This window comes from Mastomys coucha, unplaced genomic scaffold (assembly GCF_008632895.1).
Source record: "Mastomys coucha isolate ucsf_1 unplaced genomic scaffold, UCSF_Mcou_1 pScaffold11, whole genome shotgun sequence".
NCBI classification, from domain to species: domain Eukaryota; kingdom Metazoa; phylum Chordata; class Mammalia; order Rodentia; family Muridae; genus Mastomys; species Mastomys coucha.
The window spans coordinates 3,724,182-3,749,651 of record NW_022196893.1 but is presented as its reverse complement, the minus strand read 5'-3'; the positions used below and the strand labels follow the sequence as shown (position 1 = coordinate 3,749,651).

General features: G+C 47.4%; 1 protein-coding gene across 3 annotated transcripts in view; it reads left to right on the top strand.

Annotated features, from left to right (window-relative positions):
• The window catches only part of Trappc9 (trafficking protein particle complex 9), a 466,270-nt gene that overhangs the window by 68,135 nt on the left and 372,665 nt on the right, over window positions 1–25,470 (top strand). For all 3 annotated transcript variants that reach the window (XM_031345566.1, XM_031345557.1, XM_031345575.1), the window contains one exon: window positions 25,126–25,252. In XM_031345566.1, coding sequence (XP_031201426.1) covers window positions 25,126–25,252 — 127 coding nt within the window. The remainder of the gene's footprint in view (window positions 1–25,125; window positions 25,253–25,470) is intronic.

The window sequence follows — 25,470 nt, the reverse complement described above, 5'->3', positions numbered from 1 at the left end:
AGACCAGGCTGGCCTCGAACTCAGAAATCCGCCTGCCTCTGCCTCCCAAATGCTGGGATTAAAGGCATATGCCACCATTGGCAGTCTATGATAGATTTCCTTAAGGAATTTATCCACTTCCTCTTTAGGACTGCTATCATATTCATAAAGACTATTTAAATGTCTCTGTCTTGTGCTTCAGCTATGTTGCAGTATTCACAGCCTGCTGTGGTAGGGTTGCTGGGCTCTCGTGGAGACATGCTGTCTCGGTTATTGTGCTTTTTACACTGGCATCTAAGCATCTGGGATTGGGGAGACTGCAATTCTAGGTGCTCATATCTGGCCTTGCCTTTGTTGTGTGGGTGTTTTGTCCTTGCTTTCTGTTGTCCTCTCTGTTCTCAGGAGAGTGCTGGCCTGGTAGTGCTCCCTGGCCAGGATCTCCTGAGATTCTGATAGTGTTGCCATGGGGGGTTATGGGTAAAGTATGTCTATGTATTAGGAGCTGACACTTAGGAATGGGAGTAATGTAGGGGTGGTTAAGGGGGTTCACTGGAGGGAGGAAAGCAGGGCATTCCTTCCACCAGAATCTGCTTAGTCCCCTGTGAATGGTTTGGGGTGGGGCAGAGTATGTAAGCAGGTAGTCTGCTTAGGTTAAATTCAGCGTGGGTGCCCTACTCGCAAAGAAACAGGGATGGAGATCGATGCAATTAGCATGAGGTTTTTACTGATCCAGTATACTGGGGTCATCTTGCAATTGGAGCAGAGACGACCCCCAGGAACAAAAGCACACACTTTTTACACCTTCCCAGTACATAGGTTTACAGCATGAGTTGGTTATCTCTCATTGGTGGAGCCCATTGTCTTTTGTTTCCATTGACCTTTGTGCCCCAGGTGAGGAAGAGATACTGATTGCACATAGGAGCGGGGGAGATCTACCCCTTAGTGGGGATGTTTCCTGGAACTGGGCATTACTCCCCGCAACTAGGGCATCTTCTGGGCACTGATGTTTGCTTGGTAAACCCTTCTGAAGCTCTGTCTTTAGGCTTAATGGTCATTCCTTGCTCCTTGGTATTTTTATGAGGTGTCCCTGTTTGCTCAATTCTTACACTTAGAGAGCTAGGGATGAGACTGGGGATTGGACACAGAGGGAAGGAAGGTGAGTGGAGATCTGAAGCTCACCTACTTGCTTCACTGCCTGCTTGCTTCTCTGGCTGGCTTGGCTGGTGAGTTTTCAGAGAAATGCCTGCTGGAGTTGGGGAATAGGAGGAGTGGTGAGGAAGGCTGGGGAAGATGCTCTTGATCTGCTGGACTTGAGCTTCTCAGCATGTGGCCATCTCCACTGACTTCATGCTGGGGGACAATTGCATTTGTTCCTCTCTTGCAGCTCTCTGTAGTTGGACACCTGGAAGCTGCCCAGCCAATAGCTCACTGCTGGGAGATTTTGTGACAGTGAGAGACAGGGTGAGCTTCCAGAATGCCTAGGCCTCTAAGTGGGATGAAACAGTTTGGGTCTTTTCCTTCTAGCCCCATCCCACCCTTGCCATCCTCCCAGCTCTCTAGCCTGCCAGTGACCACCCCCAAATCCCCTGGGATTTTGTGAACGAACCCCTCACCCAACAACTCTAAAGAGACAGGACTGTTCCAGGATAGAATCTGTAGCCCTGCCCCTTCCCCTCTGCGTGGTCAGGGCCCTGCTCTCTATATCTTGCATAGTTATGTGCCCCAAGGTGGTGTTCATGTGGCTTCCTTCCCTTGTGCAGCTAGGACTCTTCACCTGCCACTTGCTGGGTCTTGAACTTCCTTCTACAGCAGGCCAGGCACCGCCCCTGAACCTCAGGCCTTCTCCATGTGCCTTCTTCCCCCTGAGAGTCTTTCACTTGTTCCCAATAGATGGTGTCCCTGCCTCTTTTGCTTTTTTCCTAATGCATGCAACAGGCCTCATCCAGTATGTGTCGTGTGTTTGTCACCGGTGCCTTGTCCTCAGAAGCTCTGTTCTGTTTCGTTTTACTGGCTATCGTGCTTCTCAAGGGCAGGAGCCTTGTCATCCCCTTCAGGTGCCCTGTGCTTTATACAGGACATTGAAGCAGTTAGCGCTTGTTAGCTGTCTGAGCGTGGACAAGGGACCATTAAGTGGACTGATCTCTCCACTTTCCTAGTCAGGATGATGAGCTTGACCTTCTTCTCTCCTGAGACAGGGACTTTGTCCTCGAATTACAAGACAACACGGAGCACAGGCAGGCCTGACAGCCTCACAACTGCCTCTGCATCAGACAGGAAGTGCTCTGTGTTCATGTCATGCTCATGTGCACACATGCCCAAGTGCATGCACTTCCCCCACACCACACCTGCTCAATGGTGTTTCCTGATGGTTGTCCTGTCCCTGGGTGCCAAGGTGTGTTTGCTAGCATCTGGCTTGGCTTCTTTCTTCAGGTGGCTAAGGAAATCTCAGAGAGGCCATGTGGAAAGTCCTGCCTCTCACCTTTTCTCCTTCCTTCTCCCTGTTTACACTTTTAAGCCTTATTTACTTTCAAACCTTCCTGTGTTTGATGTCCTTATTCTTCATGTGATTTTTCTAGAAGGCATGCCGTGTTTGCACAGGAGTACTCAGATATTTAGTAGCAGGTCCTGTTATTGAAGGCTCTTTTAACACATACAGCCCTAGTGTACTGTGCTACACAGTCTGCAGGGGGTAAAGGTTTCATCTTGGATTTTTTGAGACGGGGTCTCTCACTGGGATTCAGGGCTGACCAGATAATCCCAGGTATCCCTCTGTTGCTACTTCCCCAGTGCCGAGACTGCAAGTGCACAACAGCATGTGCGCTTTTCACCCAAGTCCAGAACGCAGAGCTCAGGTCCTCGTGCTTGCATGGGACACACTTTGCCACGGCTTTCATCTTGTTTGCCTTTTGGGAGGAGGGAATGGGGATCCTGTTTGCTCTTGTACCTGACACCATGGTGGGCATATTTCTGTCTTTGGCTTTGTAGTAGGAGCTTGGTTTACCCACCGAGGGCTTTTTAGGTCGTCAGTTCTGAACATTTGTCTGCTCTTTGGACGTGTTGCCAAATTGCTTTCTGATAGGATTGATTACGTCCTGTAGGCAGCAGCCTAATCCATCATGCACTGGGCACCTTACTGTTTCATTTACATTTTCTTGGTTATTCTAAGGTTGATTATTTTTTCAGTGTTTGCAATTGAATCCCTTTCATGAGAGAACTGCATTTGGTTTTCACTGAGACCTTGATGGGCTTGGTCGGAGAACAGCATCCTGCCTGTTGTACAAGTGAATGCATGCTGCCCTGTTCTCCAGGACAGAGCTAGCCCTCAGCTCTAGCGTTGAAGTAAGAAGACTCCAGTATGCTAATGATCTGTGTGTCACCTGCCTGGACACAGGAGACCTGGGCAGTTCCAGAGAGCTTGGCAGGGTTAGGCCATCTCCCGAGAGTCTATTGTGCTCTAGCCTAAAGCTGCCACACGATGAAGATCTGTGTTGACCGTGTTAGGATATGTCTCCTTAGCATGATTTAGATTTAAAACTATTACTGGAGCCCTGAGAAATGATTTTTCCTGGAAGATCAGCTTCTACTACTGAGTTAACAGTACTCTGGGAGATAGGCTTCCAGTCCACATGTGTGCTGGGCTCACGGCTCTTGACTTACTCTGGCCACGCTTTCCTTTGTCACCGGAGGCAGGTTTCCTCACTTTGTGGACCCACAGCAGCTCTTACCTGGCCCTGGCTGCTCTAATGTGTTTTCAGTGTTGGGAACTCCTAGGTACCCTGTCCTCCCTGTCACCTTTCTTTCTAAGAATATCTTTTTTTTTTTTCTTCCAGAAAGGCAGTTTGGAAGAATAGGCATGTCTTTGATGGCCAGTCCCATAATTACTTCCTGAGAAGTTAGGAGTCAGGTTGGTTAGTGCCAGCAAGGCTGAGTTCCCCGGGCATGGGTGTGAACTACCTGGGAAAAGAAATGTTTTCCTCATCCTGCACCATTCTACAGCATTGGTGGAGAAGTCAAAGCCACTGATGTAGCCACATCTCCCGGGGGTCCATGACAGGAGCCCCCATGAAGACTGAGCTGGCTGTCTAGGGTCCCAAGGAAGCCTTGCTGGCTATAGCCTAGGCTGTGAGCTGGCTGGGTCTCCTGGGAGGGAGGAGGAAAAGCTGTCCCCTCCTCGGAGCCAGTGAGTGTACCCTCACTGACTTCTCCCCACCCCCATCACACAGCACATGCTGCTGTGCCACCTCCCCCAGCCCCCACCCCCACCCCCACCCCCTACAGAACGTCCTGGGAGGTGACTTGTTCCAGCTGAGCTAAGGGGACGTGGTAGTAAAGGTTTCAATTTCTGTCCTGACTCTCAAATCTGGAAGCAGGAGATAAATCTCCACCAAGAGAAAGCATTTGCTCCCCTTTCTAGTATATTTGATGTTTTACTTGCTTTTCAGCAGGCAGCTTTTAGTTTGGTTTCTCCCTGGTAAGCCTGTGATTGCAGGCATAGATGGGTCACATGACCAGCCATAGTCTCCATCTTCCCCTTTGGACCCTAGACCACAGTCTGATGCTCTTGGGAGACTGGGGTGAAGTCTGGCCCTCATAGTAGGTGGGCATTTTAAGTCTTGAGTGCAGCCCCAGCAGTCTTTTGGGCTCTGCTGGGGTGCACAGGTGAGGAACAATGGTGGGGGGAGGTGGGGAGGCACCAGCAGGCCTGCGCTCGCTCTTGTTCTCCTTTCATCTCCTGAGCTGGGGGAGGGGGGGCTGTGTTACTGTGTGACCTGAGCCCAGGCCCTGGGCACCCTGGGATGTGTAGTCACAACATATAATATGTGCTTCTGGCGTGTTCATGGCTGGAACATGGATCCCACAGAACCTCTGATGTCCCCAGGTCTATGGGCTTTGTGCTGGGAGGGCTAGCCTTCATGCTAGGCAAAGAATGAACACCGGCCCTGGGGTCATCTCAGCCTGGAGGGTATGGATGACCTCTCCTCTAGGGAAAGGAGGGAGTCAGAAGGAAAGTCTAGAGTCAGGGTCTCAGGAGTGAGTGAGCTTTGGTCTTTTATGGGCCAGGGAACCAGGGCAGCATGGAGAGACCACTGTTTGGGATTTTGCCAGTTCCTCTCTGACACATCTGAAGTGATGTTTGGGGCCCACAGTACTTAGGCTCCTCAGGTAGCAAGACAGGCTAACATTTGTTATCCTCTCTGTGTCCACCTGTGTGGACCTGGGTTTTAGCTTGTAGAATGCCTCTGACTGGTCTGGTTTCTTTACCTCTCCCAGGCTCATGGGAGTGACCCTTTGGCTTTCCCTCCCCCAGGGCCATTGCACTTCCCTTGGGGTTGTCAGGATGACAGAGAGGACGCACAGGCTGAGGATAGTGACATCTGTGCCCTGCCCACCTCTGCTTCACACTGGGGAGCCAAGGCTGCTCTGTCCCCCCCCCCCTCCAGTATGCTTTTGTTATTTTTGATCAAGAGAGACATTGTCTGACAGCACTCTGACACCTTAGCATTGCTCTGGACCTATGGAGTTGACCTCTTCAGGCTAAGACCTGGGGGCAGTCCGAGGCCCAAGGAACAGGCTCTGGTGAGCAGAAGGTGCTAGAGGGGCCATTCCAGCGAGGCCTTGTTCTAGTCCCATTTCTGAAAGCTCCTTTCCTGCCCTCCTCAGTCACTGTTTAGGATGTAAAATGCATACTTTTGTTACTGCTGCCCTGGCTCCTAGTAGAGAAATTCTGCCTCTGTGTGTGGCAAGACAGCCAAGCTCAAGCCTTGGTGTATGGCCCATTGAGGTCGCTCATACTTTGTAAGCTCTGTATGAAGAGCTGTGTTAAGTGATACGCGTAGTCAGGGACACAGTCAAATTGTTTTTATTGAAGAGGAGGCGGCCATGCAGTTCTGCAATTACTGATGTCTTGGGCTCCAGCTGTCATCTGTTGGAGCATCCAGACGGCATGGCCACAAGCTGAGCATCACCAGGTGGGGATGAACCAGACCCAGAAATGGCTGTCTCCCACCTCTGTGTGCCTGGATTCAAAGTAGCTTGTGGACTCAGTGTCCTTTTCTCTTATGATTCTGGATATTTTAATTTACGTGCTTTTTAAGAGGAAATTTTAGTAGTGTTGAAGCAGGGATATATTGTTTTTATGATATTTTGGTATCTGAGTTTGGAGTAGAACAATGTGACCAGAGTGATTGTAAGCCTCTTGCTGATGGCGTCCTAAAGTCTACGAGCAGGGGTGTGGACTGGGGCCTCACAGGCTGGCCTTTGGTGGGGTTCTGACTTCCCACAGGAGTGCTGGCCCTTAGCAGTTTGAACTGTGGCTGGAGACACAGGGCAAAACTTTTAGACTGTTACTTCAGTGTGTGTTTCCCCAGCATGTGCTCCTCACTCTCCTCTCCATGCATGATGGGCGGAGATGGAGTCTTTGAAAGTTTTAATTTGCTATATTTCAGTTTTCACCTGGGTAGAGGAGAAAGGAAGATGTGCCTATGAATTGTTCTGTTGTAAAGAGTCCTGGTGGGAGTTCCCCAGCCAAGGGCTATAATTTGTTTCCTCCGCAACTGATAAGCTCCCCTTTGTTTGTTCAGAAGCCGGCAGAAGGGACTGAACAAAACCCCCGTAGAAAGAAGGTGGTGGGGGGTACAGACTTCCTGTGATTTGTGTGTTGAAGAGATAAATGCCATGTAGTATGACATAATAGGTACCTTCTAATAAAGTATATTCTTAGTGGGAAAACCAGAAATGCAGAATATCGAGCTGAGGAAGAACTACTAGGATGTCAAAAATCTCAAATGTTTTAGTGACTTACCAGTGATGGGGAAAAATAAGTTGTCAAGTTCTAGGTGAACCAAACTAGAGTGTTCCAGGGTAGGGCCAAAAGAGCCTCTCGTGCCTTCTGAGGGAGTCGGTCTCTGTGGATAGGGGCTGCGGAGGTGTGTGCTTGGCAGCTTCTAACACAGTCCTGTGGTTCTGCTACTGTCTGTGCTACTGAATCCCATGCCTCAAACTCTGTTGTAGTCTAGAACATAGCAAGCCATCCTACTGGTGCCCTGCCATCTGGAATTCCCCATGACATAGGCATAGTTTAAGGCAATCAATCTTCCATTCAAACCAATAGGAAGTTAAAGTTGAGTGTTTCTGGTGGCTACAGAAATCACATGCAGATGAGATGCTACATGCTCTGGAGCATTCTCAGGCTGGCCCAAGTGGGCTGGAGCAACTGCTTTTCTGCCTCTGGCTCCTGTGTATGTCTCCAGGTTTCCTATAGTGCAGGCAGGGCCTCTGGCCTCTTTTTGCCCAGAGCATCCTTCTAGACTCTTCCCTTTCTGTCAGAGAATTACCCTGCCCAGCAGTTACAGAAAGGGAAATATAAGAGGTAATGGGTATTGCCTCACTGTGTATCACTAATGATTCTCCAGGGCTGAGCTCTTTGTGAACTCTGGACGGCTGGAGTCCCTGGACATCCCAATGTGGCTCATCTATGAGCCCAGGAAATGCTTGTTAAGTCTGTTGCCTTCTTTTTTTTCTGGCTTTATTTTCCTCATCAGAATGTGAGGGTTAATACCTGTCTTGTAGTTGTTCAGCTGTGAGAGCTAGAGAAAGTGCGTGCAAAGGCCTGGCCTGTGCTGTGAGCAAAGGGACAACAGGAGCAAGGCTTTGATGGCCAGATCTCTTCCTGACCTCAGGGAAAGTGTGACAATTTGTGCTGTTCTCAGACTGCAGGCATCTTGATGGCTGTCTATATTGCTCATGGTGTCAGTGAGTGACCTAGAAGGAGATGTTGAGTATGTAGAGAGGGACAGTATCCTGGTTAGGGCTTCCCCCCTCCCCCCACCTCTACACAAGCTAGAGTCATCTGGGAAGAGGAAACCTCAGTTGAGAAAATGCTTCAATGGTTTGGTCTGTAGGTGGTTCTGAGGGGCGTGACCTTGATCCATGATTGATGTGGAAAGGCCAAGCCCACTGTGGGTGATGCCACTGCTGGACAGGTGGCCTTGGATCTTACAAGAAACCCATGGGATTTCTGAGCAAGCCGTGGGGAGCAAGCCTGTAAGTGGAACTCTCCAGTCTCTGTATCAGTTCCCACCCCCAGGTTTTGGAGTTCTTGCCCGAGCTTCTCTCCATGATGTGCTATAAGGTAAAATGAACCCTTTCCTCCCCAAACTGCTTTTGGTCATGGTCTTCATCATAACAATAGAATCCTAACAAAGGCAGGGAAGGGAACTGGATGTCCATGGGGGGATGTGTTGGCTGTGGCCTTTGTAGTTGGCAGGTAACTTTTTCCTGGCTCTTCTGCCTATAGCATCTCCCAGCTCTCTGGATCCTGATTTCAGAGTGTAGAATTAAAAAGTCAATGTCAGGTTAGCTGGAGGGCTAGCAGAGCAGTACAGGTTGGTTTTGAAGCACTGTGGCCTTGCACTTTACCTCCTAATAGGTATCAGTTGTCCACACAGTGGCTCATGGTTCTCTAGCTCAGAGACCTACCCAGCTAAGGGTGTCACCAGCTAAGGGTGCCACCAGCTAAGGGTGCCACCACAGAGCTGCTCTGTGCAGGATTTTCACAGGTGGGAACAGATGGGGAGCCTTTATTTTTAGCTCTTCTTGACTCTCATCTTTAAATCTTTAACTGACTGATTTTCTTTCTCTTTTTTGGTGTGTGTATGTGTGTTAACATGTGCATGTCCAAACACATGTGTGTATACGTGTGTGCCTGTGGAAATCCGAGGTCAACCTTGGGTGTCACTCCTTAGGAACTATTCACCCTGATTTTTGAGACAGAATCTCTCACTGGTATCTGGGCCTTACCAATTAGTCATTAAAAAAAAAAAAGATTTATTTTATTTTTAATTATGTGTTCTCAAGTGCAATTCCTGCAGAGGTTAGAAGTGGGTTTGGATCCCCTGGAGCTGGAGTTATGGTGGTTGTAAGCTATCTGATGTGGGTGCTGGGGATGAAACTGGGTCCTCTTGAAGAACAGATCTTGTTCTTAACTGCTGGGCCAACTCTCCAGCCCTGACAGTAGTCTTGCTTTGCTGGTCAGTGAGCCCCTCGGGGATCTGCTTGCCTGCCTTCCCAGCCCTTGGATTACAGTGAGCCCCTCGGGGATCTGCTCGCCTGCCTCCCCAGCCCTTGGATTACAGTGAGCCCCTCGGGGATCTACTTGCCTGCCTCCCCAGCCCTTGGATTACAGTGAGCCCCTCGGGGATCTGCTTGCCTGCCTCCCCAGCCCTTGGATTACAGTGAGCCCCTCGGGGATCTGCTCGCCTGCCTCCCCAGCCTTTGGATTACAGTGAGCCCCTCGGGGATCTGCTTGCCTGCCTCCCCAGCTCTTGGATTACAGTGAGCCCCTCGGGGATCTGCTTGCCTGCCTCCCCAGCCCTTGGATTACAAGTCCACACTTGTAAAGCTACCCTTAGCTTTTTACACGGATGCTGGAGATTGGACTCAGGTCCTTATGCCTATGTAACAAGCACTTTACCAACTGAGCCATCTCTCCAGACCTTATTTTCTTTCAAAAGCATCTTTCTCAGCATGTTATTTACTGCTCACGTGATGTAAGTCATCAGAATGTGGGTTCTGTATCAGTGCTCTGTAAGAGTAAGAAAAGTGAAGTTAAATTTAACACAAAATCAAGAGGTAGGGTCTTCACTTGGCATTGTGGTTTAGAAACAATGAATGCAATAAGAAGAGGCCATGTGGGTTGGGGCTGTGTGGTCAGGGGCATTATGTGTGGCATGACCTAAGACTGTGAGCCTGGGTGCAGGATCAGTCATGGCTTTCTGGAGGGAGGAGAGTGAAGGAGGAGTTGGTAGTAAGACCCTGTCCCAGGTCTCCTTGTTTCTTTGGCCTTCAGTTTCCCCCCTTGGGAATGTGGGAATGGGTCCATGATGACATACATGCTCACTCACTTATTGAATAGCTAGCTGTGTGAGACAAAGCATTTCATATTTAATGTAGAGTTGGGAATATAGTAATGTGAGGAATTCAGGATCTACTGTAGAAGTGTACTGAGCACCCCAGGAGACTCTAACCCTGGGAACTCACAACTGTGGCATTTTGGCTACTGTTTCTTCTGCTGTGACATAATGCTCTGACAATAGTAAGTTAAGGTAGAACATGTTTATTCCAGCTCAGCATTAGAAGGTACAGTCCATCATGGCAGGCATAGCAGCAGGGGCATGAGGCCACTGCTCACGTTACCTTTGTAGTCAGGAAGCTGAGAGAGATGAATGTCTGAGCTCAGACCACTTTCTCTTTTAGCTTGATCCGGGACTGAAGCCCATTGGGGTGATGTCGCTTACATTTTGGGTGGGGCTCTCCTCACAGACATACACAGAGGTTAGTTTCAACAGTGATTCCAAGTCTCATCAAGTTGACAATCAAGAGTAGGCAGTTTGACCATGGCCTATGTTGGGGGCTCCGTTACGTGTGCTTTGACTTTCATGCACCAATGCTCTGTCACGTGCCATGTCAGCCCGCCCAGGCTGCTGTGAAAGTGCCACATGCTGGTGGCCTTCACAGACTTCACTCACTCGCTTTTCCTGTTTCTAGAGGTTAGGGGTCAAGCCATGACAAGGTCGGTTTCCTCTGAGGTCTTCCTCCTTGGCTAGCAAACTGTCAGCCCCTTCATGTGTTCTTCCGCGTGTGCCTGTGTTGGCCCCTCCATGTGTTCTTCTGTGTGTGCCTCTGTCGGCCCCTCCATGTGTTCTGTGTGTGTGTGTCTGTGACTTCATTATCGATTTTCATAAGGGCATCAGTCACATTTGACAATAGCCTGCCCTATCAACCTTATTTTACTTTACTTCTTTAAAACCTGTCTTCAAGCTTAGCGTTTAAGAGTCTTGTATAGGCTTTGCTTTCCACCATCCACATGGCAGATCACAATCACCTGTGTCTTAGTTCTAAGGGATCTGATCACCTCTTCTGACCTCCACAGGCATCAGACAAAAATGCTTTTTGCACTCACATGTAGGCAAGATAGTCATAAACATAAATAAATATAAACAAATGGAAAACAAAACCAGCCTGTTTCCAATTACTGTTCCATTCTGAGATTCTGGGGGTTAGGCCTCGTAAGGATTCAATCAATCCTTAGCATGTGTTATGATCTGTTTTTATCTATTCTAGTTTGTCCTTGCTGACCCAATCTATGCCATCCCATCCATTCTTAGGGTGCCAGTCACCAAACTAATTTTCATATCTTCAAAAGAGGTTATTGTTGCTTAGGGTGTCATGCACTGTTTTGTTGCTGGTTTTGAGGAGGCAGTGGAGTAGACATAGAGTCCATACATTAGAAGAACATCTTGTACGTCTGGTGACCAGTGCCCAATTTTGTTGGTTTTATACACAACTAAGCCCTGCTGGCAGAGTGTAGTTAGCTTGGGTCATGACTATCAGCTGTTGCTGATCCCCTGCTTCAGTGATCTCAGAGAGGAAGGAAGTATCAGCTCAGGCTTACTTGGAAATCATTTTAAAAAGGGATTGAAGTAACTTAAAATTAATAGTGTTTATTAAGTGCTCTCTAAGTGCTAAGTATTGATTTTAGCTGGCAAAAAGTACACAGAGCCTATTGTCTTTTGAAAGCTCAGGGTTCATTGCCTGGCTGGCTGTACAGGCAGCCTTTTCCAGTGGAGAAGACTTATTGTCAGGTCTCAGGGGCCTCACTATTCCTGCCGGGGCTTCTAAGAATACCTGTGCTGGGCTGCAGAGTGCAGCAGAACTGCGCTGGCCTTGGGCCACTTGTCTGCTAGCAGTCCTAAGGCGCATGCTGTTGTGATCATGAAAAGAGAAAGGGCTTTAAGAATATGTTCTGGCAAGGTGTGGGGGAAGGGAGTGCCTCGGCGAGCCCATACTGAGGCACCCCTTCCCCCAGAGGGACCAGACACACACTGGTATAGTATAGAATAGAGTTTATTTAGGACATGTGAAGGGGAGTTAAGAGGGTAGCAGAGGCAGAGAAAGGCAGAAAGGAGAGAGTAGAGAAGTAGGGGCCAGCCATGACCATGTGGGGAGAGGGGGGGAAGGGAATGGGGAGAGAGGGGGAACAAAGGGACAAGAGGCAAGAGAGAGACGCAGGAGTAAGAGAGAGAGGAGGGGGCAAGCAGCCCCTTTTATAGGGCCAGGCCTACCTGGTCATTGCCAGGTAACTGGGGGAAGCCAGGTATCTGTAGTGGTGGAGTTTATACAGAATACCAACACGTGCCACATAGGAATGCCAGTCTCCACAGAAGGCTGCTTGGGAAAAGTGTCCCACAGCTGACGGGTGACCGGGTGCTGCCCGTGCCCACTCTTGAATGGGTGGCTATTCTTCCCTACCTGTTAGTATCCAAGGCCTCTCCTAACATTTTAATCTTATTTTATCCATGTTTTAGGGAACTTTTAGTGACATCAGGGGGGCTACAACTATCCGCTGGCTTGTGGGTCTGTGTGTACAATCCAGTGCTATAGCTTATAGTATGGTGCTTGTGTGGACTCTTGAGTATTTGGAGTCGAAAGACCAACCCTCTAAAAGTTGGCAGTGTGGAGCTTGTGATAATGTATCACTGTTGCTCCCATTACAGGACCACCATAGGTTAGAGCAGAGAAATGGCATGTTGCTAGGGCACTGACCTTCCAGAAGCCATAAGGTTGTAGGTGAGCCTAGGATCAGGGTGGGCATCTGAGGTGGCAGCAGAGACCAGCTCTGTCACCTCTGATGTGACTAATGATTGAGTGCTGGAGCCTTTCTCTGTGCTCCAGGGCTTCATGATCTGATCCCTGTGTTCGGATGCTATGCATTCTGTTGACAACGTTCATAGCATGAGTACCACCATGGGTGAGTATTTATCATGCAACCAAAAGTTCAGCCCTGCTGCCCTAGCTCCAAGAAGCCTACCGGGTAAATTTTTGAACCCAATGCCAGAGTCTGTAGCTAGTATGTGTGCAGAGATGTGTGTGTGGGGGTGGGTGTGTTAAGGGCACAGGCCCCACACCATGCTCTCCTTGTTTGCTTCTCCGGTCAAGGCTGATCTGCTGCTAGGTATACCTGCCCCATTGGTATGTCATGGCCCTGGCACTAATCAATTTTCTCACCTGCTTAGTATTTTTCTATTGATAAATCCCTCTGTCTTTACTCAAATGCAGCAGGGAGAAAGTGACCCATGGTCTCACCAGAGCCTCCATGTTCACTGTGATGGTAGTTGTCGGGCACTCTCTATCTCTCTATGTGTCTCCGGCCACTTCAGCTCTCATGGTTGAGGTCAGCAGCTACTGAGAGGCCTCTTTTACAAGGTGGAAGTTGGAGGGAGGGAGGGAGGGAGAGAGAGGAGGGGGAGGAGAGGGAGAGGAGAGGGAGAGAGAGAGAAGAGAGAAAGAGAGAGATCAGGCCTTCTGGGTAGGGTATGGAGGACTGGGGATTATAGCTTGGCCATTCTGCCCCACAGTGGGATTAAGTGCCCTCCGTGTTGCCCACATTGTCAATGAGCTGCACTCATTGAATGTGACAGAGCTGGACTCAGTGTGTGCCTGATATCTCTGGTAGGTCCCTGTGAGGAGATCATCTGTCAACCCAGACCCAGCAGTGGTTGTTTGAGAGAACTGGGTAAGATTCAGATGTAATTCATCCAACTACCCCCTCATTCCACGGCCAGCTCATGCTACGTAGCCCAAAGAAAATGCATTAAAAGTTTGTCACCCATCAGTAGATGGGGATGTAGACTGGCTAGGTTGTGCTGTGCAAGCCTCAACCTCAGGCTTCTTGGGGCCGGAGAGGATGGGATTTGAATGCAGAGGAGACTTTCCTAAGTAGACCCAGAGGTCGCAGCTCCTGCTCCACTGTGCTGAGCTATAGCGCGGTGCAGAGAAGGTCAGGTAGCCCCAGCGGTTGAGGAGTGTCTGCTGGACAGACTGTGGTAGCTTGGGGTCTTTGTCCTAAAATCAAAAAGGCCCTCAGAAGCCAAGTTCCCTTGGGATGTGACTCAGGGACATCATTTCCAGTTCACCTGTGTCACCTTGGAGAAGAAAACTAAGCAGCTGCAAGAAAAGTTTTGGTTCAAGAAACATCACAAAATTAGTTGTATATCAAAGACAATGATTCGTTATGAAAAAGCTTATTAAAAACGGTAATTAGAGAAAAGGTCAATGGAGGCATAAATTAAAAACATCTTTGAAGATTTGTGGCAGGGGTTTAAGAGTGGAGCTCCTGGGTCTGCTCAAATTATACTTTGTGATTTAAAGTAGAAAATTTGCTCATGTTTTTGTGACATTAGATATGGTTCATGACCTTGGAGGGTCAACTTCCAGCTGAAGGCTGTCCGTTGGTTTCCTGTGTCTTACCTTGTCACTTGTTTCTGGTTTCCGTCAAGCATGTCATCATTTTCCTGTTCTTGGAAGCATTTGAACTTCTTGGAGTCACTTAGTCCTGTTCTTCTGTGTCCTCTGTTGGCTCCTTACGGTCATTCTGATGCTTCGGTGTCCACCCTCTGGGATGCCTCTTTCCCACTTTGTAGTCACAGTCCTGGGTCAGACATTCAGCCCTGTTACTTGGATTAGAGCAGAGACCTCTTAATGTCTGCTCCAGGCTCCTGGATCTGTTCCTTCTTGCCATTGTTCACAATGAAGCTGGGGCCTCTCCTTGACCCGTGAGCCAAGCGCGCTGCAGCAGTAGCCCCTCACCTGTCCAGGGCCTCTCCTTGACCCGTGAGCCAAGCACGCTGCAGCAGTAGCCCCTCACCTGTCCAGTGCCATCTCTAAAACATCATGATTGGGAGGCCATCGTCTCAGCCTGCTTTCCTGTGTTCCCAGCCATCCCTTGGCCACTGTTTGAATTTCAGGATAGTCTTTGATTCTCAAAGCGTGTTGTGTGGTTTGCACACTGCTTCTATGGTAGTGGGCCCGCCCTCGTCCTTCTCCGGCTAAGAAGTCTATGGTGTCTTCCTCTCCATGTCCTTGGTTTGGGTAGTTCTCATTGTTTTGTTACATCCCATCTTATTTCCTCCCGCGGTCATGGGCTTTCTAGGGACAGGGACCATGCCTACCCTTCATCTTCCCTCATTTGTCAGTGTTTCTACCCAGAAAGTGGCAGAAACATAGGGAACTAAGTTAATCTAGCATCACTTTTCCTCCAATTGTGTCTTAGACTGTACTGAGACTCCACTAGGCACGTAATGAGACAAAGGCGGCAGGCAGGACAGTGTGCTGTTCTCAGAAGAGCCCAAGTGGGACCTGCCTCAGTCAGTGCTCAGTATTGATGGAGTGTTGAATGATGCAAGAAATAGTTGGAAGGAAGGGAGTGTGTGACAAACATTAGAAGAAGAGGTTGTGGTGGGGAGGTGGAAGGCACGTGGCATTGGAAGGAGCTCTTTACACTTCATGCCCTTCCTCCACAGACCAGGTATAGCTTTGGCTTTCCCTAGCCTTACTCTAACAGAGACAGTGAACTTTACTTGTTTTTTTTTTCTTAAAAGTATAAAATGAAGTTTATTTGGGACATGGGAAGGGGTTCTGGGGAAGGGAGTAGAGTCGGAGAAAGAGGACAGAGAAGGACAGAAAGAGAGGAGAGAGAAAAAGGGGAAAGGCCGGCTGGGAACACATGAGGGTGGGGTGGGGCAGGGAGCAAGAAAGAGAGGGAGGGAGAGAGAGAGAGAGAGAGAGAGAGAGAGAGTTAGAGAGCAAACTTTACCTTTGACAAAGTTTCAGAGACAGCTGAAGGAGATAGTGATGTATACTGGGCATTAAGCACAGAGCCTGGTATGGTGAGGCCACAGGAGCAGGAAGCCAAGGAATTACATCTCAACTGCACACAGGAAACAGGAAACTGGGTGTGGGACAAGGCTTTGGAGTCTACTTCCTCCAGCAAGGCTGCACTGTCCTAGAACTTTTACAACTTCCCCAAATAGCCACATCTGGGACCAAGTGTTCAAACATGAGCCCGTGGGGGAGGGACACTCAGACCACCACATGTGACTTAAGCATAGCATAACCGAAGTGCTCTGTGTTATTAAAAACCCTTAATAATTGCTGCTGGACATGGTTGAGTCGATTGACATTTTGTCACAGCACCATTGCTTTACCTGACCAGCACTTCACGACAGATGTGTAGATTCCCAGTTATCTACCGAGTCTTTGCCAGGCATTTTCTCTCTTCCAGTGCTATATTAAAACCTCTGGAGATCTTAAAAGTTTTCCTAGGTAGCAGTTTAAATGGATAATTATGTAATAAGCTGACAGCTTAACATAATTGCCTTTCATTTTGGTAGTATCTGTTTGTATACTTGAAAGGAACATAGAGGAATATTGAATCTCTTGGTAGCTTGAATGATTGCTTATCAGGGACTCCAGCCTGTCTCCAAGTAGATAAGTGAGGAGCAGATGTAGGGAAATGTCTGTGGGAGGCAGCTCACGTGGCCCCTGCCCGTTTATCAGATAGCATCAGGATTCAGTTAGGAAAAGGCATGTTTCCTTGTTTTCCTGACAGGCATGGGAGCATCTCTGGCTGTTGCATTATTAATCTTTGTCATGGTGACAGGTGACTTTTTCCTTCTCTAATGGTGGCCTGTCCTGCTGTAGAAGGGAGGAAAGCTGAGTCCATTTTTCTTGCCTTGTGGGTTGTTTAAGTCAGGGCTGGTGGCATTTCCTTAAGATGAGGCATGAGGATTGTGGATTTAAGACAACCTGGACTACGTGTTGAAACCGTGTGTGTGTGTGTGTGTGTGTGTGTGTGTGTGTGTGTGTTTTGTGTGTGTCTCCATTCTTTATTCCTGGAGAGCTGATTTGAATTTCTCTCCTAAAGGTTTATTACTAATTTTACAAACTAATTTTTTATATTAATTAGTTAATCAGTTAGTTGTTTGCTTCTATACACATGCCTTCATGCCAAAGCATGTGTGTAGAAGTCAGAGGGTAGCTTTGTGGAACCAGGTTTTTCCTTCCCTATGCTGGTATAACCTAGATCATCAGGCTTGGTGGCAAGTGTCTTAACTGAATTTGGTGTTGAGCTCTTTCTTTTACAATTCATTAATTATTTCTCTGTACTTAGTTTGAGTATAATTTTATTTACTTTCTGAATTTTACAGTGGGTAGTTACATAGTTGACTTTGGATTCATATTTTTTTCCTAAGAATCATTTTAAAATGTACTAATTAGTTAAGAGACTTATAGTGTCTTTTGCTGATAATTCATTTACTCTTCGCCACTCCCTGACTTCTCCCAGATCCACTAGCTCCCCAACCCCCTAACTTCCTGTTGTTTTGTTTCTTTAAATCACCCACCCAGTCTCATATACTCCTGGGTGTGGGGCCATCCGCTGGAAGTGAGGTCAAAGGCCAAATTCTTAAAATTAACTCTCCCTTCCCCTGGAGCCATCAGTTGACAATAGCTCCTCAAGGGTGGGGATTCATAAAGCCTTCCCTGCTCCAAGATAGAAATTCTCCAAGTAAACACAGCTGCTGTGAGTTCATGAGCGCAGTGGAGTGGCGGGTCCAGAAGTTACTGTTTTACGCTGGTCCTCCCTGACCCCTGACCCTTACAAACTTTCCACCCCTCTTCTGTGATGGCACTTAAGCCTTGGTGTGGGGAGGTGTAGCATAGATGGCCCATTTGTGGCTGAGCAAAATCCATTGACCCTTATTCTCTGTACTTTGACCAGTTGTGAGTTTCTGCATCAACTATCTTCCACTGCATAGCAAAGCTTCTCTGGTAGGGCCTGTGTAGAGTAAGAATGACCCCCCCCTCCCCAGACTCAATAATTAGAATGCTTAGTCATCTGTGAGTAGCATTGTTTGAGAAGGATTGGGAGGTGTGGCCTTGTTGGAGTAGGTATAACCTTGTTAGAGGAAGTGTGTCACTGGGGGTGGGCTTTGAGGTTTCAAAAGTCCATGTCAGGTCTAGTGTCTCTCTCCCTGTGGATCGGAATCTAGCTCTCAGTTACTACTCCTGTCCCTGCCTGCATGCTGTCATGCTTCCTGCCATGACAAACATGAACTAAATCTCTGAAACTGTAAGCAAGCTTCCAATTAAATGCTTTCTTACAAAAGAGCTGCAGTGGTCATAGTGTCTCTTCACAGCAATAGAACAGTGACAAAGACAAAGGCTGAGTGCTACATTAATCTTCCTCATATAGAGATAAAGATTTATAAGGCAGCTGGATACCATGTTTATTTAGCAGAATAATAGAAGTAGGTTCACTCAGGGGCCTGTGAACTCTCCAGCCATGGGTTCTTGGCCTCATTTAATATGTCATCCATGTTTCCTCCTGTAGAGTTTCAGTTTAATCAAAGAGTCTTAGGCATTCTTGCCATTATGGTACCCATGGGAATATCTTGCTACTTGGGTCATTATTGTAGCTTACAGGTCCACAGTAGGCAAGCCTATAGATGACGTTGTTCCCAGGAGTCTACATAGTTTCATCTAGTACTATGGAAGTTAGTCAGTAGGAAAGAAACTTCCCGGTCACTACAAACTTGATTTCTTCTTGTCCCGTGACCAGAGTGTGTACTGTCTTAGGCAGTTAGGTCTTAACCTCAAATTCTGGTGGGTAGCCAGGAACAATGATGATAGCTTGTATTGTTTTGGGAGTTGCTGAGATACTCTTGACCAATAAGTTGAGGAGAAGCAACTCACTCCTACACTAGGCACTGAAGCTTTTGTTTATCAAGTTCTGTCTTTTGGAAGGAATACGTTCCCCTGTGTATAGTAACTCCAGTTAGACTTTTTACATTATCTATCCATCCATCCACCTACCCATTCATTCATCCATCTACCCACCCACCTACACACCCTCCCACCCATCTATCTTCCATCAATCTATCCATCCATCCATCCACCCATCCATCCATCCACCCACCTCCACCCCTCCACCCATTTTCCTTCCTTCCTTCCTTCCATTCACGAACCTCTTAAAATGGCATATGTCCTAGCTTTCTAAACCTCCTAAGTGTTGGTTTTGCTTTGCTACTCCCTCTTTTGTCTTCCCTTCTCATCCCAGCCAACCCTCCCTCCTCATTATTCCCCTTCCCTTCCATACCATCCTCTGCTATCCCACCCCTTTCAGATATTCCCTTCCCCCTCTCCACCAATTCTAGTTTCCTGGCTTCTACAGGTTTATTGCTAAGAGCCATGTATGAGTGAGAGCACGTGACTGTTGTTACTGGGTCTGGGTTACCTTGCTCAGTATACTGTCTTCCAGTTCCATCCATTTACCTGCAGATTTCACAGTTTCCTTTTGTTTTATAAGTGAATCCCATTCTATTGTATAATAGGTACTGCACATGCAAGATTGATTTCTGCTTTTTTGAGGACCTGCCACACCAGTTTCCATGGCAAGTACACCGATTTGCACTCCCACCAACAGCACATTAGGGTTCCTTGTTCCCTGCATCCTCTGCAGCATTTTCTGTCTTTTGTTTTCTTAACCCTGACCATTCTGATTTTGGTAAGATGAAATCTCAAAGTATTTTTAATTTGCATTCCCCCCACCCCCCTCTGTGGCTAAGGATGGTGAACACTTTAAAAAAAATTTTTTTTAGCCATTTGTATTTCTTTTTCTGAGGACTGTCTGTTCAGTTCCACAGCCCACTGTTTAATTGGGTGGTTTGTTTTCTTGTTTAGCTTTTAGTTCCTTGTATATTCTAGGCACTAATCCTCTGTTGGTGTACAGCTGGCAGAGCTTTTCCCATTTTCTAGACCGCCTCTTCAGCTGATGAAGTTTCCTTTGCAGCACAGCCTTTAATTTCATGAGTCCCACTTGTGGATTGTTGGACTTGTTTCCTGAGCAACTGGAGGTCTATTCAGAAAGCTCTTACCTGAGCATGTATCCTGAACTATACTTCCTCTAAGCTCTTGTAGAAGTTTCAGAGTTCCAGGTCTAACATGGAGATTGTTGATCCATTTGCAATTGATTTGTGTGCAGGGGAGAGAGAAGAACCAAGTTTCATTCTTGTTCACATAGATAATGCAGTTTTCTAACACCCCTTGATAAAGATGCTGTCTTTCTCCCATGTGTAATTTAACTATGCAGTTTTCTCTACATAGGCGGTGCTTCCAGGCATCTCGAATTTGACATGGTGTATGTCTTAGTCACTGTTCTACTGCTGTGAAGAGACACCATGACTGAGGCAACTCTTAGAACAGAGAGTATTTGACTGGAGGCTCGCTTACAGTTTTAGAGGGTTAGTCCATGATTATCATGGTAGGAAGCAGACAGATATGGTGCTGAAGAAGTAGCTGAGGACTTTACATACTGACTGACCCACAGGCAGTAGGCAGAGAGAGAGAGAGGGGTGGGGGAGAGAAAGACTGAGACCTGATATGAGCTTTGAAACCTCAAAGCTCACCCCATTGACACACCTGCCTCTTCCAGCAAGGCCACACCTACTTCAAGAAAGCTATAGCTCCTAATCCTTCCCTAGCAGTTCTACCAACTGGGGACCAAGTATTCAAATATATAAGCATATGGGGGTCATTCTTGTTCAAACCACCACAATGTGTTTCTATTTACACCTAGGATTTAAAAAATCTGTTTCGTCTGGAGGTGGATGTGTATGTCTTATAAGTGTGTATGTTGAATATGTGCCGTGTGTGTCTTGTGTCTAGTGAGTGCCCATGGGAGTATGTGTATCTTGTGTGTGTGTGTGTCTTGTGTGTATGTGTGTGCATGCTGGAGTGTGTGTGTATCTTGTAGGTTTGTACAGTAATTCTGCTTGACTTTGGGCATTTAGGGACTTTAAGCTCTGCTGTTATGGATTCCTGTTTTAATATTGTTATAGTTAGAGAATATACTCTGTATGATTTCAGTCCTTTACATTTTACTGAGATTCATTTATGTCAGGGTGTGTGGTGTGTCTTGGTGAATTGCTCGAAAGTGCTAAGAAGCGCATTCCCCAGTGATGGCTGTAGTTGTCCCTGAATGTCAGTTCAGAGATGGTTTTTTGCGTCACCAGCCTGTTAATTATTTTAACAAAGAGATGATAACATTGCAAACTTTAGGCCAGTTATGAAATGTCCCTTTTATTTTTTATTGTGTATATCTGAGGCTTATAACAGGTGCTAAGGGATGCTACAGGCAGTAAAATGGTTACAATAATCAAGCAAATGAATATATCTGCCAGCTTACGTACCGACTTTTCTTGAGACAGAACAGTTAAAACAAGCTTAATGAAAAATCTCTATTACAGCACTTTACTTCCCTCCTCATGGGTGCCATGGCTCTGCAGGCTGTTTATCATGCTTGTGTTTGCATCCTCCCACCTTCCTTCCCTCTGCAGCCCAAGGCTAGAGCCATGGAGTTGTTCTTTTTCCTTCTGACTCTGTCTTGTTTCCCTCAGCACAGTGTCTGGGTCCATCCATATTTTGGCAGATGGCAGGTTGTCTCTTTAAAAGCCAAATAATATTCCTGCATGCTCTTATCCATTTATTTGCTTACTTTAGTGTGTGTGGTGTATGTATGGATACATGCACATGTGTGTGTTTAGTGTGTGTAGTGTATGTGGATGCATGCATGTGTGTGTGTGTGTGTGTGTGTGTGTGTGTACACAGAGGCTAAAGGGTGATGTTTTCCACCATATTTATTTTAGGGGTTAGGAGATCTCACTGAGTCTGGGGTTCTCTGACTGGCTGGGATCCTCTCCCAGGGATCCTCTTAGTTCTGTGTCCCCAGTGCCAGGATTACAGGAATACTCTATTATTCCTGTTTTTTTTCTTTTAAAGATTTTGTCTGTATTAATATGTGCATTTGTGTATGTCATGTGTGTATAGTGCTCCTGTACACGTCAGAAGAGGGCATTGGATTCTCTGGAGTTACAGGTGGTGTGAACCAGCTGACATGGGCGCTAGGAATCTGAATCCTGGCCTTCATGCCTCCCCGCTCCCTCCTCAGCGTGCTTTTTATGCACACACCACATTGTCCATACCTACAGTTCCTACCAGCAGATCTTTAGGTTGCTGGTGTACCCTGAGCAGGTGCTGATGTCATCTCCGAGGAGATGTTTGCCCTGTGGAGGTTCTCATGCGGTTGTGACTACGGCCTCTTTAAGAGGCATCACGTTGTTTTCTGTGTTATTGTGTCAGTCTGGAAGCCCTTCTTCAGCAGTGCAGTGGAGTCTGCTCTTCTCTCTACCCTCACCATGTTGCTATGTTCAAGCCCCAGCCATGTTCCTCTGAGCGTAACTGAAATGTGAGATCAGGGTGTGTCAGCTGCATCCATACCATTTCCTCTCCACCGTTCTTTCTCCTTAGTTTTTGTTTTTTTCTCCTCTCAGATCTGGGGAAGAGATGTACATCCTCCTCTCTTGTTCTCTCCTTGCTTAGAATTCCCTGGCTGACCTAATGCAGACATGGCTGTCTCTGATTATTCTGTAGAAAGGACAAGAATGAGTTGTGAAATCATGATGCACTGGACTTCATGCCAGCATCAGCTATAGAAATGCCCGGTGGTCCATGAACTGTTTACCATTGAGAGTTTGGTGATCATATCTTCTCTTGTGAGGAATATTATAATTAGGTGACAGCTAGTTTTCATTAAAAAACATTCTTTTGTATGTATGAATTCTTTAATCTCTGGAGTGGAAGAATAGCTCTTAAGAGCAATAGGTACTCTTTAGTTTACTGGCATATTGTTGAAACTCCTGATAAAAAGAAAATGAGATCTATAGGTTTTGAGTGAGAGAAATTAAGGCATTATGAGCCCTACTCCCTGTCTTGGGCTGTGAGAGACTTAGGACTTATCACAGTTTTCTGAAGCTTGGCCCATGAGGCAAGCGCCAGGAGCCTTTAGGGCTTCCAGCTCTCCACTCCATCTTGTAGTCTCATGGGGTACCTATGGTCAGGCCTCACCTGTTGGCTCCTCTGTGGGATTTGAGAAGATCCTCTCCCTTCTCCAGGTTATTAAGACCTGACACCTCCCCAAAGGGATTTCTGGCATAATCAGATGTTTTCCCACACATGAGTTATGGGAGACAGAGCATAGCAGTGGCTTAAAAAGGAATCGTATGTGACAGGGTGTCACCAAGCCTTGAAAGATAACACTACTCTACTGTAGCCGGGGAGTCCGTGAATATTGGGGTCCCCCTTAGTAAGGCCCCTATAGGAAAATGTTGACCTGAAGTAAGTAGCAGGAGCCCTGATGGATAGGCTCAGTGAGTGACAAGCGCTAGCACAGCGTGGGAAGGGCCATTGATGGGACATATGTGTGCTGTCATGTGCTGGGACTTCTTGGGCATCAGAGAAAGGCTTTTCCTTCTCCACTTGAAAAGCATTTGCCCAGAGTGGCACGGGGCTGGTTGGTACTAAGACTTTCAAGCCAGGCATAGGGCAAATGAGATGATATGCTTGGTGCCCCTGAGCCTTTTGCAAGACTGTAAAGTTGAAGGTTATTTGATCATTTAAAGAACTTTTTACCTTTTTAAACTTCTTTCTTTTTTCTTTCTTTCTTTCTTTTCTTTTTTCTTTTTTGGTTTTTCAAGACAGGGTTTCTCTGTGTAGCCCTGGCTGTCCTGGAACTCACTCTGTAGACCAGGCTGGCCTTGAACTCAGAAATCTGCCTACCTCTGCCTCCCAAGTGCTGGGATTAAAGGCGCGTGCCACCACCGCCCAACCTTTTTAAAACTTTTATTTCTGTTTCTGACTCTGTGTGTGTCAGTGGGATCCAAAAGAGAGTGTTGGATCCTTTGGAGCTGGAGTTATAGGTGGTTGTGGGCCACCTGCTGTGGATGCTGGGAACTAAACTCAGGTCTTCTGGAAGGGCAGCACGTGCTCTTGAACACTTTGCCATCTCTCCAGCCCTACAGATGGTTTTTCCTTTGAGGATGAATTCAGAAGTGATCCTTCTCATGTCTGATTCGCACAGAGAGCATCTAGATGGGGTTCTAGCAACAGGGGAGCCGTTGCCTGGACCTTTAGGACTTGTGGGCTCCAGCCAGAGTGGCACAATCTCTGCCCATCAACTTGGGTTTCTCCATGTGTAGGTAAAAGACAGTGATGTCAAAGGTGTGCTGGGTGCTGGTGTGTGCAGGTTGCTGCCAGGCAGTGCGTCATCTTGTCCCCTGGGAGCTTGCACACTTTGTAAAAAGGAACCATTGCTTCTGCTTTAGGACAGCTAGGCTCTGGGGGAGGCGTGCTTCCTGACAGTTGCACAGGGCCTGAGCAAAGCCCAGCTCTTGACTTGAACCCAGGCCCCTTTTGACTAGCCTTTCCCACTGACTTCCTCTGAGTCCAGGCCCCAGTTGACTGGCCTTTCCAATTGACTTCCTCTGGCATTTTTCGTTTGTTTGTTTGTTTGTTTTTCGAGACAGGGTTTTCTCTGTGCAGCCCTGGCTGTCCTGGAACTCACTCTATAGACCAGGCTGGCCTTGAACTCAGAAGTCTGCCTGCCTCTGCCTTCCAAGTGCTGGGATTAAAGGCGTGCGCCACCACCGCCTGGCTTTTCCTCTGGCATTTTTAAGAGAAAAGACTTTCCAGGATGCGATTCTTTGTCCCCCAGCCCCCTTCTCTTAAGTCTTAAAAGGATTGTGACTTATGGCAGGTGTAGGATCAAATGCAGGGCCTTTGACAAGCTGCTTTCTCCTCTTGTCCGACTTGATGTGCAGTGCTGGGAGGGGTCATCTGTGCTCCGTTTGAGAGTCCTTTGTGGCTAATATCCAAGCATCATCACCACCACCTGTGTCTTCTTTCCTTTCCTCAGTGACAAGGGGTGTGTGTGTGTGTGTGTGTGTGTGTGTGTGTGTGTGTGTGTGTACCAGTGGTTGGGACAAACAGGTTTACCTTGTAAAGCTCACGAGTAGGATCAGAGACACTGATTTGTGGCTCTTTGCTTCCATGTCTGTCAAATGGACAAACTGCTCTGGGGAGACTAATCCTTTCATGGTGCTTGGTGCTTAATGATTGCTGAGAAGTACTGTTCAAAATGCAAGGTGCTTTGATCCTACTCATTGACTTTATGGTGCTTGGTCAGGTATTTCCCCGGTGCTGGACGCTTCCTAGAGGGTCATGGCTCAGTTCCCTCCCACAGGACCTTCAAGGTGGCAGCTGCTGGAGTATCTCAAGGAACCGTCACCACTCTTTCACTTCTGATGGCAGCTTCCCTTATGGGACTGGCTTGGCTCACTCCAGCGCAAGCTAAACCATGGGCACCCTCTTCTGCTTAGTCTACTAAGCCTACATTCTATTTTGTTTCATTCTCAGAAAAGAAAGATGTGACTCAGAGCCTGGAGAACTACACCGCCAAGTGTCCTGGGACGATGGAGCCCATCACCCTCCCAGATGGCCTCACGCTGCCTCCTGTGCCCTTTACCAAGCTGCCCATTGTCAGGTGAGGCGGTGGGCAGGGTGTGGGGCAAGCTTTCCGGTTGCTCCCATTCAGGGGCCTTCAGAAGAGTCCTGCTTCTGTTGTTGATCCTCTGGCTCATGACTTCATTTTTAAAAAGTTGTTCTTTATTTTTGAGAATTTCAACATATGTACAATGAGATATGAAAATATCTACCCCCTCCCATTTTCCTCTCCAACTCTTCCCATATCCCTCTTGTATT